This window comes from Anomaloglossus baeobatrachus, chromosome 5 (genome assembly GCF_048569485.1).
Source record: "Anomaloglossus baeobatrachus isolate aAnoBae1 chromosome 5, aAnoBae1.hap1, whole genome shotgun sequence".
Taxonomy (NCBI): domain Eukaryota; kingdom Metazoa; phylum Chordata; class Amphibia; order Anura; family Aromobatidae; genus Anomaloglossus; species Anomaloglossus baeobatrachus.
In genome coordinates this window covers 457,896,701-457,910,348 of record NC_134357.1, presented here as the reverse complement: position 1 = coordinate 457,910,348, position 13,648 = coordinate 457,896,701, and the positions used below count along the sequence as shown (strand labels likewise).

The window sequence follows — 13,648 nt, the reverse complement described above, 5'->3', positions numbered from 1 at the left end:
GCTTGGGTTACCATGGCAATGATCAGGATCCTATGATCATGTTCCAGATTTCAGATCGGGTGGGAGAATGAGCATACTAACTCTTCTAGTCTACGATATGCTGTGATCACTATTGATCGCAGCAGTTCTGGGGTAGTGAAACAGCCAGGGGTAGTGCGGGCACCGGCCCTGTCTGTGACAGCTGGAGGTCAGTTATCACTTTAGCAGAGCTACCGGCGCCGATCACACAGACACAGATCTTGTGCCTACAAAATCGCCGGTACATATCAGTACGTTCATTTGCAGGAATGCACTGCAAAATAGGATGCACCAATTAGTCCAATGTCAAGAAAGGGGTTACTGGCCCAATAAAGATCTGTAATTTGCACTAGACTGATGGATAGACAGATATAGACATAAATAAAAGATACAGCGGGTGAAATAAGTATTAAACAAGTCACATATTTTTAAAGTAAATATATTTGTAAAGGTGCTATTGACATTAAATTTGGACCAGATGTCAGGAATAATCCATCCAATCTACACTGACAAAGAAATTAAACCATAGATGTCCATAAATTTAGTGATGTGTAATAATGGGAAATGACACAAGGAAAAAGAATTGAACACACTTACTGAAATATATTTAATATTTTGTACAAAAGACTTTGTTGGTGATGACAGCTTCAAAACGCCTCCTGTATGGAGAAACTAGAGGCATGCATTGCTCAGGTGTGATTGTGGCCCATTCTTCCACACAAATACTCTTCAAATTCTGAAGGTCCTGTGGGCTCCTTTTATGAACCCTGAACTTTAAGTCTTTCTATAAATTTTCTATTAGATACAGGTCAGGTAATTTGTTGGCTCATTCTGGCAACATTTTTTACTTTGAAACCAAATAAGAATTTCCTTGGCTGTGTGTTTGGCATCATCGTTATGTTGGAATGTCCATTCTCATTTCATCTTCATCATCATGGTAGATGGTATCAGAATTTTTTTCAAGAATGTCTCTGTACATTTGTCCATTCATCCTTCAGTTTGCCAGTGCTGTACGCTGGAAAAACAACCCCACACCATGATGTTCTCACCACCAAACTTTACTGTTGGTATGGTGATTTTGAGGCGATATGCAGTCCCTTTTGGCCTTCAAACATGATGCGTTGTAAGGCACCAAAATTTAAATTTTAGTTTCCCCTGACCAGATATATTCTACCATTATTTCACAGATTTATCTAAATGTTGTCGAGCAAACTATAAACACTTTTTTTCAGCTGTGGAGTCTTGTGTGGTGAGCATGCATATAGGCCATGGAGATTGAGTGCATTACTTATTGTTTTCTTTGAAACAATTGTTCCTGCTGCAGGGGAGCACCTGGTTGTAGCCGGTTTATAGTGAAATTATGGTCTTTCCATGTCTGGATTACAGCCCCAATAGTGCTCACTGGAGATTTCAATAGATTAGAAATTTTTCTGTAGTCAATGCCATCAGTATATTTTGCAACAAATAGGGTTGCGAAGGTCTGAGACAGCTCTTTGGTTTTACCAATCATGAGATGTTTCTTGTGTTGCTTCTTGGTAATGCGACCTTTTTATAGGCCATAAGTTGAACCAGCTAATATTATTTTTCACTAAGTGGCAGGTTTTCAAATCACTGCTTGATTTCAGCTGTTGTCATGACTTTCATTGTTTTATTGCACCTCCCTTTTTCATGTGTTCAATATATTTTTTTCCTGTGTCATTTCTCATTATTATACATAACTGTCATGATCCAGGCCGGCTTTCCCCTGCTGTGGTTACACCCAGCTCTAGCCTGGTCATGTCAGGGGTTAACTTCCCTTGCCTCGTTCTGGATCCCAGGATGCTATATATTGCCTCTCTACCTATGGCTCATTGCCAGTGTTATTTCTGCCTTGCAGCTTGTATACTGGTTCTGGTGAGTGGTCCCGATCTGTTCTGCCTCCCTGCTACTGTGTCCTGACTTTGACCCTCCACCATTCGTCTGCCTGTCCCAGTCCCTGACTTCCCTCTCCTGTCTGTTGTTTGTGTTTCCCTCTGCATACCTGATCTCCTGGCTTCCGACTCTGTTCTATTTTCAGACTTTGATATTGATCCTCCCTTTGCAGTGACTCGACTTTCCTGTCTAGACCCTGACTGTTTGACTACTCTATTGTCCCCTGGTGGTTCGCCTGTTAACTGCCTGCTGAAGTTACTGTGCTGTACTTCAGCTGTCTTTCCATTACAGTGTTTCTTTGTCTCTCCTTCACTACTCTGCTGCCACCTGGTGGGGATTATGCTGTACTACGTCTTACTAGCCTTTGTACAGCGTGACAATAACTTAATTTATTAAATTTATGGTTTGATTTATTTGCCTCTGTGGATTGGATGGGTTGTTACCGACATCTGATGAGACATTTAAGTCAATACCACCTTTAGAAAAATATTTACTTAGAAAATTGGTGACGTGCTTCATACTTATTTCAGCTGTAGTAAGTAAATAGATCGATATAAATGCAAAATGCTAATAATAGTGGCTAAATAACAGAAAATTGATAGAGATAGAAATGCTCCACACAAGGTCTATGGTAAGACAGCACTAAAAATATCCTTTATGTAATCAGGTCATCTAAATCTCATGGATAAATAATGTGCTCCTTCCCCCGAGTGTGACATGATCTCTTCCTTCTGCTCCATCTCTCTGGATTTTTATAAGATTAGGACAAAGTCCACTGGGAAGTGAGAGGTTCTTAAAAGTGTTTCTATTTCAGTTCTGACGGCAAATAGAGAGTTGTTACGGTATGACAGAATGGCTGTTCAGGATAGGGTGTAGCACCTCTTCTTCTCAATGGTGGATATAAGTAATAATGGTGAAACAGTGTAGCGGTCATTATCCCTCAATGTATTCATAGAGTGTACTGACTCGCACCATGCCCAAAAGTCACATGTATGTAGTAATACTTCTTTGTATTATAACGGTTAATCGAAAAATTAAGTTATCCCCTTTCCATAGGGATGGGGGGTTCAACCACTGGGTCCCAGTGATCCCTAGATTTGAGTTCTGAAACAAGTGAAAAAGGCTCTAGAAAACCCCCTTCTTGAAAGGAGCAGAGGTGCAAATGCTTGATCTCTGCTATTAGTTTATTGACTACCGTAAATAGCCGAACGGCTGCAGGTTTAAGTGCTCATTTTGGAGTTAATAAGGTTCTAAGTGACCAGACTCTCAGCGATCAGTAATTTATTCTCTATCATAATATCATAAGGGTAGAAGATAACTTCATTTTTTGTGCATAATCCTTTAAGAATCATTACTAATAATTCAGGTCGTTGGGTCTTCTGGTGAACGTGAACCCTCCTTATGGGTGTTCCTGAAATTTTTCCACAGGGTGGGTGTGTTTATGGTCATCACTTGTCCTCACCACTATTCATCTCTATGGCATATATTCCTGAAAGGGCATAGAATCCTCAGCTCAGACTTTGGCCAGACATAAGACCACTAAGCTCCAACCATAGGTAATCAGCACTGAACTTTGCAGTCCCTTTAATATTGAAGCATACTGACCCAAGGACAAGAAAAGTTAAAGGCCATTGTGCCTCTTGGTGATGGCGCAAACATAGTTTCTGTGCCTTCAACATAGCAGGACACTTAAATCCTATGGAGATTATTTGCTGATCACAACTGAAAAGTACTGTTTCTCCAAAAATACGACAGGGTTTTATATTATTTTTGGCTCCAAAAGAAGCATTAGGGTTCACTTTCAGGGGATGTCTTATATATTTATTGACATCGATGATTGGAACGCCCAAAATTAATATTCACCCCCTTCCCCCGCTCACCCCTCTGTGTCGGCATCATTGATTGGAATGTGTGTTAAAGGAGATGAATATTCACTCCATTCCCCTCACACCCCTGGACATGCCTGGAATTGCAAATGAATATTCACCCCCTTCCCGGTCCATATTCTTGCCCACCCCTATGTGCTGGCATCAGTGATTTAGTCAAAATGCCGTATTAGTGCTCGAGAGTGACAACTGCATAGAAAAACATGCTGAAAATCTCGTTTCAGAAGAGTCACTGGCCAGTTTGAGCATTGTTATGTGATCATCTGGCAGTAATATGGCAGTCTGAATTACTGATGCTGGCACATAAGGATCGCAGGGGATATGGGCGGAGGAAGGGGGTAAATATTCATTTGCAATTAAAACGCGTTTCTATCACTGATGCTGGCACAGAGGAGAGGGTGGAATTATGGGCGGGGAAGGATGTGAATATTCATTTTCCATTAACACATGTTCAAATCACTGATCCCGGTACAGAGGTATAGGCGGTAACAGGGGTGAATATTCATTTTCCATTAACTAGCCGACATGTGACTATAAACTTCTGGGGCTTTCAGCAACACAACAGGGCAATGTAAACCAAGAAAAGTTACATATCATGAAAGGGTTGCCCAAGCCCTATTTCAGGATACTATTATAATGGTACACAACTGTGATTTATTTTTGGAGTAGGGCTTATATTATAAAGCATACTTCAAAATGTCCAAAAAATCCTGCTAGGGCTTATTTTCAGGGTAGGTCTTATTTTCAGGGAAACTCATTAATGGCATGTCCATTAGATGAAATAGGTCTTAAATTCATGCTACAGCGCCCTTTACTTGCAGCTGTCTCATTGACACCTAGTGGTTCATTTCCTTGAAGGGCCTCCTCGTAGTCAGTTTAAGGAGATTTGCTTTACTTGGGTACACTATTCTGATTTTGGGTGGTAACAATAATATATATACTATAGAGGTCACACAGGCTGCTGGTATGGTTTCTCCTCGAGAGTTTAAAAGAAACTTGTCAGCAGATTATAAGCTGTGGCCACCACCAGTGGGCTCTTATATACATCATTCTAACATACTGTATATAAGAGCTCAGACCGCAGTGTAGAACATAAAAATCACTTTATAATACTTACCTAAACGGTCGTTGCGGTGGAGTTGGGTCATATGGGCGTCTCTGTTCTCCGGTGCTGGCGCCTCTTCTTTCAGCCATCTTCATCCTCCTTCTGAAGCCTGTGTGCATGACGCGTCCTATGTCATACACACTCGCCGGTCCCGCGCAGGCACCCTGCAATACTTTGATCTGCTCTGCTCAAGGCAGATCAAAGTGCGCCTGTGTAGGACCTCAATGCCGGAGAGTGTGGATGACGTAGGACGTGTCATGCACTCCGGCTTCAGAAGAAGGATGACAAAGATGGCCGAAAGAGGAGGCGCCGGCACCGGAGAACGAAGACGCCCATATGACCGAACTCCACCGCAGTGATCGTTTAGGTGCATATTATAAAGGAATTTTTACATTCTTATATACAGAATGTTGGAGTGCTGTATATAAGAACCCACTGGTGGTGGCCGCAGCTTATAGGCCCCAAATCTGGTGACAGGTTCCCTTTAAATACCAATGAATTTGGCTTTTTTAATTAATGGGCAGTAAGAACTGTGGCATTAACAAACAAGTGCGAAGAGGGATCACCCATGGCTCAGAGAAGGAAAGACTGGGGAAGTCAACCACTATTGAGGGGCAACGTGAATCGTGGAATCAGGTGCTCCAGAAGGTGGCCCATTTTAATGTTACCGCAGAGCCCCTTTTCTTTATGACACCCCTATAGGTTGGATTACCGACCTTTAATGCAACCATGGACCACCAGTTATTTACAACTGTTTTGCATCCATAATTGCCAGGAGGAAATCGCCAGCCGCCTGTATATACATACCGTCCACCTCAGCGTTCAGACCCTTGACGGAAGCTGAAGGAGAAATGAATACAGAGAGGGGCGTTAAATCAATGCACTTTGTACTTGGCCCGAGATTTTATGAATGCGATTGAATAATGTTTTCTGTCTGCTTACCACCAGGAATGGCTTCAAATTCTGTCAACTCCTGAGAAAATTTCGCCAAATCAGGCTCATGTAATGAGATCTGCTCCACAAGGGCATGTAGGAAGGTGAAGCTCTTCTCCTTACTCACCAACTGGGACATCTACAGACAGAATACAGAAGTAATATGACAAGCCAGGCAATCAATCCACAAGTAATGCAAGTATTAAAGGAGATTGTGTCCATCAATTATAGAACATCATGACAGGTAGAAGAACTCTGCTAAGTCTCATCTATACATCTTGGAGCCGCTACCTATCAATCCGAATATTATCAGAGGGCTATAAAGTGTCATTGTATACTATATACATATCATAATAAGTAAGAAACAAAGTATGCCATAAAGCAAGACAGTCATCACAACATTAATATCCATACTGCAATTATAGGAGTCATCGGACAAACAGAATTACCTATACAGGGCAGTAGTATCAGTAAATCTATTCTTAGGAAGCAGGAGTATAATGCTTGTATTCATGTACATGGGGCAGTATTATAGTAGTTATATTCATGCACATAAGGCACTATTATAGTACTTCTATTCTTGTACATAGGCGGAAAGTATATTAGTTATATTCCTGTACATAGGGGCAGTATTATAGTACTGTAGTTATATACATGTACATAGGGAGCAGCATTATAGTAGTTCTTGTACATAGGAGGCAGTATTATAGTACATAGAGGCAATATTATAGTAGTTATAGTGGTTTTATTCTTGTACATAGGGGCAGCATTATAGTAGTTATATTCTTATACAAAGGGGCAGTATTATAGTAGTTATATTCTTGAATATAGAGGCAGCATTATAGTAGCTATATTCTTATACATATGGGCAGCATTATAGTAGTTACATTCTTCTACATAAGGGCAGCATTATAGTAGATATATTCTTGTATATAGGATCAGTGTTATAGTAATTATATTCTTGTACACAGGGGGGCAGTATTATATTAGTTATATTCTTGTACATAGGGGCAGTATTATAGTAACTCTATTCTTGTAGATGGTGCAGCAATATAGTAATTATATTCTTGTACATAGAGGGAAGTATTATAGTAGTTATATTACTGTACATAGGGGCAGTATTATAGTAGTTATATTCTTGTATATAGGGGACAGTATTATAGTAGTTATATTCTTGTAGATGGAGCAGCAGTATAGTAGTTAAATTCTTGTACATAGAGGGCAGTATTATAGTAGTTATATTCCTGTACATAGGGGCAGTATTATTGTAGTTATATTCTTGTACATAAGGTGCAGTATTATAGCAGTTCTATTCTTGTAGATGGGGCAACATTATAGTAGTTATATTCTTGTACGTAGTGCGTAGAATTATAATTGTTATACATAGAGGGCAGTATTATAGTAGCTATATTCTTATACATGGGGCAGTATTATAGTAATTATATTTTGATCATATGGTGCAGCATTATAGCTTAAAATTAAGTTGCAGTAGATGAATGTATGTTTTATATGTGCCAACTCCACCATACACTTGTGGATTGACTATACCTATATAGTTACCTCAGCAATTTTGGATATTTTTGGATACTTTCAGTGCCATATGTATCATCTTTAGTAGAGGAGATATCACTATTATCACTTTTCTGCTTCCTCTCCTCCTGCTATGGTCATATCGCCTTCTGATGTTCACTCATGTTGAACAATTATTCTATTTTTTAACTTCTTGTTTATTTGATTACAATAAAATTATAATTTACCTTCTTGGATTTTCTGCTCTTTTGTGTATAGGCATCAATAGAAATCAATAGAAAAGTTCAAAAGATGTCATGTCATTTATTGAAGCAACTTGCCAGCATTTTTGCTTCAAAAACTACTTATGGTTTCTTCATTCTTTAATGGAGTGAAAAAAAAAGACAGAAAATGGCCAATAATGAAGTCCAAACATCGAAAAAAAAATGCTCAGGCATAGTGATGAGCGAGCACTAAAATGACAGGTGCTCCTTTCTTGAATCAAGCAATTCGGACGCTCGGACTTGTGCGACTCGAGTAACCAGTATAATGAAAGTCAGAGGGAAACTTGAGCATTTTTCTGGAAGACCCTCCCAGGAGGGATGGGGGGAGGGGAGAGGCAAATCGCTGAAATGCATGGAAGCCGCACTCAAATAGAATGGGAACAGCATGGGGAAGAGGCTGCCAGGTCTGCTGGGAACAATGTTGCCATTAGTAGTATGCCATTTTTACGGACTGACAATAACACATACAAAACCTGTATAATGACTTGTATATAATGCAAATTAAAAAAAAGAGAGAAACAAATTCCTCCTTCACCCCTTAGGCTGTGTTCACTTGTAGCGTTCTGTCAAAAACGTAGGAGTTTTCCATGTCAGTCAGTAGAAAAAAAAAACAATCGTGTGCCTTAGTTTTATGAAATATCATAGCTTTTGCGGATGCTGTAAAAATTAGTTTTAAATTTGCATAAAACTTATTAAAAAAAACTGTGCAAAAAATAAACCTCTTCACAAATGCAATGCGTGAACAAAGCCTTAATAGTCGGGCTATTAGATGTCAGCAGTGGAATATAAATCAAATGTCCTTTTTTTCTAATCTATTTCCATGCACCTCTTCCCACCCAAAAAAGTATATATGGTTTCTTTTTTTTCTTGTCCTTCTCCTCCTTCAGTACATCAACGGGGTTATCATGCGGCCCTCGCTCCTAATTTTTAGAGGACCATCAGGCGGCCCTCACTCATAATTGTTTGAGGACCATCAGGCGGCCCTTACTCATGAATTGGAGGGCCGCCAGGCGGCCCTTACTCATACATTTTGGAGAGCAATCAGGTGGCCCTCACTCATTCATTTTGGAGAGCCATCAGACAGCCCTCACTCATACATTTTGGAGGGCAGACAGGCAACTATATTGCCTTATATTCACTTATAATATTTGGAGAGCCATCAGGCAGCCCTAACGACATTTTTTTTTCCAGGCTACATATTTTATTTTAAAAAATAAAACAAAGTTTGCAGGTGGCGCACAACAAACACGCTCCTCCACGAGACATACCTTCCTATCCCACTTTGCAAGGGGAGGGTGCACCCAATATATTTGAAGCTAGAACAGTGAAAACAGGTGGTGGGTTCGATGGCAGATAAGACTTCCAGTCTGTTTTCCAGCACCACCCTGTCTTCCACACAGTCCAGTCTCACTAGCAAAGAGTCTGGACCATGAAATCGACAATCTGATCCTCCTTCCTCCCACTATCACGAGTTCCATGAGGAAAGTGATCCCACACTTGGACACTCTGAGGAGCTCTTAACATTTCCATTTATTTATTCTTCTTTGCCTCTTGTCCTGCACATTTCAAAAGGGACATGAGGAGATCATGTGTTGTGATGACCAAGTATTTGAGCAGCCATTGTCTGAAGAAGATAATGGTGGGGAACAGCAATTTGTGTCTCAGGAGGTCAATGAGGATGACACACATTTATCAACAAGTGATGTTGTTAAGTGAACAAGTCAGAAGAAGGATCAGTGTGCAGAAGTGGAAGACGAGGTGGTGGACGATGAAGTCACTGACCCAATCTGGCAAGGTGCCATGCAGAGCTAGGATAGCAGAAAGGAAAGGGATCCTCAGTATAACAGCACCGCAATAGGCAGAATGAGGCTTTGGAATGGCCAGAGGAAGAAGGCAGGCAACTGTTCTCCTGAACATCCACACACGACAAGTTCCTGGGCGATGTCGCTGTGTGTAAAGCCCGCTTTAGTCCTGAAAAGGACTTTTGGATTAACGTAGTTGCAAAGTCTGTAAGGCAATAATCATTGCCTAGATGTCCCTAATTCACTATCCTTTCTCCACCAACTCTCCCTTCACTAATTGCAGCTAAAAGCAGTATTATTAGAAAATAGAATAGATTTGAATTAGCCCAGAAAAGGACTTTTGGATTAAGGTAGCAGCAGCAAGGTCTGTAAAGCTACAATCCCTGCTTACATGGCTCTAATACACTATCCCTTCTCCAGCAGCTTGCCCTACACTAAATACAGATAAGAGTGATATTATTATAGAATAGATTTTTTATGCAGCAGCAAGGTCTGTAAGGCTAGAATCAATGCCTACATGCCTTTAACACTAGAAGTCACAGAAATTTCGAGCTCCCCCCTGAAGTCCCGAAAGAGGTTCAAATGATCCTTAGACTATCTTTTTTATTTAGAACCAAAACAAAATGTTATTTTGAATTTTTTTATCTTGCAGATGAGGAGACTCCTCCTCTACCAAAAAAGAGAGCTCGGTTGGCGAGTGAGCCGACAGAGACCGCAAATCCTTCAGCTCATTCGACCCGTCTCTGGGTTCCAAAGGTAGAAATGTTAAATGACCCCTCTCTGGGACTTCTAGTGTTAATACACTATCCCTTCTCCAGCAGCTTGCCCTACACTAAATGTAGATAAGAGCGGTATTATTAGAGAATAGAATAGATTTTTTACGTAGCAGCTGCAATCTTGTAAGGCTAGAATCCCTGCCTACAGGCCTCTAATACACTATCTCTTCTCCATCAGAATCTCTCCCTACAATGTATAGAGCATGGTGTCACCGGGTCTTATATTGACCAGATGACGTGACACGGCCGGCCATTCACAGTACTGCCAGTAGCCAACATGGCTATGGCATGACTCTTATTGGCAGGTGATCCGCGCATGTTTAGTGGCTGAAAAACAGTTGTGAAGCATGAGAGGCAAGAAATTGAGCACGAGGATTCTTGATCGAGTATTGAGTATGTCAAGCATCTCAATCGAGAACCAAGCAGTGCTAAGCACGCGAGCTACTCAGGAAATGACCAATAGAGTGTAAAACAAAATGCTTAAGGGAAAAAATGTCTCTTTCTCTTAAAAAGCTCGGCTGGTTTGTCTACTTGAACAAGACTTCATGTGCACATAGACGAATATGTCCTGATTTCACCTGTCCTGAGTTTTCTAGTTCAGGAACGGATCAGAATGAAATATTTGCTAAACGTTAATTTTCTAGTCATCATAATGAAGGACATCGCCTCCCGCTGACTGAAGCCTTGTTGTGGAAATAATTTATGCCTAATTACCATTCAACAATGCAGCTCTCCTACTCCTGAGATTGTTTGAAGCTTGTTCTCACTATCTTTCACATTTCTATTAGATAAGTATATAAGGAACCAGCACTTAGATCACCTCACACATCAAACAACCCTTCAATGTACTGTATATATTTTACAGATTATAAAAAGTTCTAAGCCAATACTGATTTTTAACTAATGTAATACGTATCAATATTCTGGTATCCGAACATCTGTCAATAGAAGCATGCGGATGACGAAACTCTGGATGTGGCACCAACCAGTTGCTTATTAATAAAGACCAACATGCCCAACTGGAATCATGTCTATAGGTGGTGGACTGGGGTGATGCCATTTAAATTCTCTTTATTGAAGTTTATAAGTTTCCCATGAAGTTTTAATGACTCTAATATACCTAAGTCACGGTTGTTTCATTCTATAAGCATTTTGTGACAGTTTTTTGGCTCTGAGTCTCACTTTTCCCCTGTGAGACTTTGCTATTTAAATGGGTTTTCTTTTCCTTTGGCAGTTGTAGGGTTAATGGCAGTATTCCTTGCCGGCAAACAGGCCTATGTTTCCAGTCTGGACCACACTAAGTCCCTTTATATACCCTCTGCTACCAGCAGAGGGTGCCGGTTATTCTGATTCATTTGGATTCTGGTCTTGGAAGAAGAAGGAGCTGCTTAAGGCTGGTTTCACACGTCCGGCTTTTTGCCGGTTTGCCGGATTCGGCGCACGCCAGTACACTGTATACAGTACAATGGCAGCGCCACAACTTCTGGGTCGCATGCTCCAGTCACATGACAGCATGTGACCGGCACTTGTCGTGCTGCCATTGTACTATATACACTGTTCTGGCGTGCGACGAATCTGGCAAACCGGTGAAAAGCCGGATGTGTGAAACCGGCCTCAAGCCTCTCTTGGAGTTGCTGACTGCACCTGTCTGTTGTGGTGTTTTCCCTGTGTCTGTCTTCTTTTCCTGGTGTGTTGTTTCAGTGCAGCGTTGAGGCTAGCGTCCATCACCTGCCCACTCCCAAGTCAGGGACCATTGTAGGATCACTCAGGGCTTCAGGTTCCGGCTCGGCGACAGGTGAAGAACCTGTATAGGGACTGGCTAGGAGTGCAGGGTACAGCGGCAGGTAAGTGGAGGAGGTGTCCATCTTCCCTCTCACTAGCGCTAGGGCCCACCATTGTTAAAGTGTTTCCGATGTACCCCTTGTTTGTTGTTGTATTTACCCTGTTTAGTTGTGTTTTTGGCCTCACATTGGACCTCCCCTCTCCCGAGCATGACAATCTACTACAATACTGACCCTATATACAGCAATATAAGTGTAAGAAAATGGATATACTGCTCACATTCCCCTTGAAGATACCAGCATTTTTATTACATGTAATGTGTATTGTGATATACATTTTTAGTGATAGATTATGTTTTGCTAGACAATAAGGAGAGTTAGGGGCACTTTGCACACTACGACATTGCAAGCCGATGCTGCGATGCCGAGCGCGATAGTCCCCGCCCCCGTCGCAGCTGCGATATCATGGTGATAGCTACCGTAGTGAACATTATCGCTACGGCAGCTTCACATGCACTCACCTGCCCTGCGACGTCGCTCCGGCCGGTGACCCGCCTCCTTCCTAAGGGAGTGGGTCGTGCGGCGTCATAGCGACGTCACACGGCAGGCGGCCAATAGAAGAGGAGGGGCGGAGATGAGCGGGACGTAAACATCCCGCCCACCTCTGTCCTTCTGCATAGCCGGCATGAGCCGCGGTGACGCAGGTAAGCTGATGTTCCTCGCTCCTGCGGCTTCTCACACAGCGATGTGTGCTGCCGCATGAACGAGGAACAACGTCGTACTGCCGCTGCAGCGAAATTATGAAAATGTCGGACACTACACCGATGATACGATTACGACGCTTTTGCGCTCATTAATCGTATCAAAAAGGATTTACACACTACGATATCGACAGCGAGGCTGGATGTGCGTCACTTTCGATTTGACCTCACCGACATCGCAGCTGCGATGTCGTAGTGTGCAAAGTACCCCTTAGAGTTAATCTTTGGGACTAGCTAAGAGTGGGAAGTGCTAAATGAAGGGACCTCTTCTCAGGAGGTCAGATAGGGCCCGGCGTGCAGTAGAAGCAGACCTGAGGACTGATTAGTGAGCAGAGCCCCATGACATGGGTGTCCCTGATGTGAGAAGAGACAGAGATCATGTATATTGTTATCCTGAATAAAGAGAGAGAATTGGCTAAAAAACAGAATGACTGCCCGGAGATGGGTTCTGAAATAGGAGGCCTAGCAGTATGGCCCCAATTTTGTAACTCAGAGAGGTAACGGGCCAGGATGGAACAGAATGTGAGACTAAAGGCCGCTTTACATGCTGCGACATCGCTCAAGCGATCTCGTTGGGGTCACGGAATTTGTGACGTACATCCAGTCGCTTTAGCAATGCCGTTGCGTGTGACACCTATGAGCGATTTTGCATCGTCGCAAAAACGTGCAAAATCGCTCATCGGTGACATGTGGGTCCATTCTCGAATATTGTTGCTGCTGCAGTAACGATGTAGTTAGTCGTTCCTGCGGCAGCACACATCGCTCCGTGTGACACCGCAGGAACGAGGAACCTCTCCTTACCTGCCTCCTGCCCGCAATGTGGAACTAAGGAGGTGGGCGGGATGTTCGTCCTGCTCATCTCCGCCCCTCCGCTTCTATTGG

At 42.1% G+C, this 13,648-nt stretch overlaps 1 protein-coding gene across 2 annotated transcripts in view; it reads right to left on the bottom strand.

Annotated features, from left to right (window-relative positions):
* Positions 1-13,648, bottom strand: part of LOC142311821 (uncharacterized) — a 241,889-nt gene that overhangs the window by 40,763 nt on the left and 187,478 nt on the right. For both annotated transcript variants that reach the window (XM_075350578.1, XM_075350579.1), the window contains 2 exons: positions 5,863-5,992; positions 5,728-5,760 (listed from right to left, as the gene is read on the bottom strand). In XM_075350578.1, the coding sequence (XP_075206693.1) occupies positions 5,728-5,760; positions 5,863-5,992 (163 nt within the window). The remainder of the gene's footprint in view (positions 1-5,727; positions 5,761-5,862; positions 5,993-13,648) is intronic.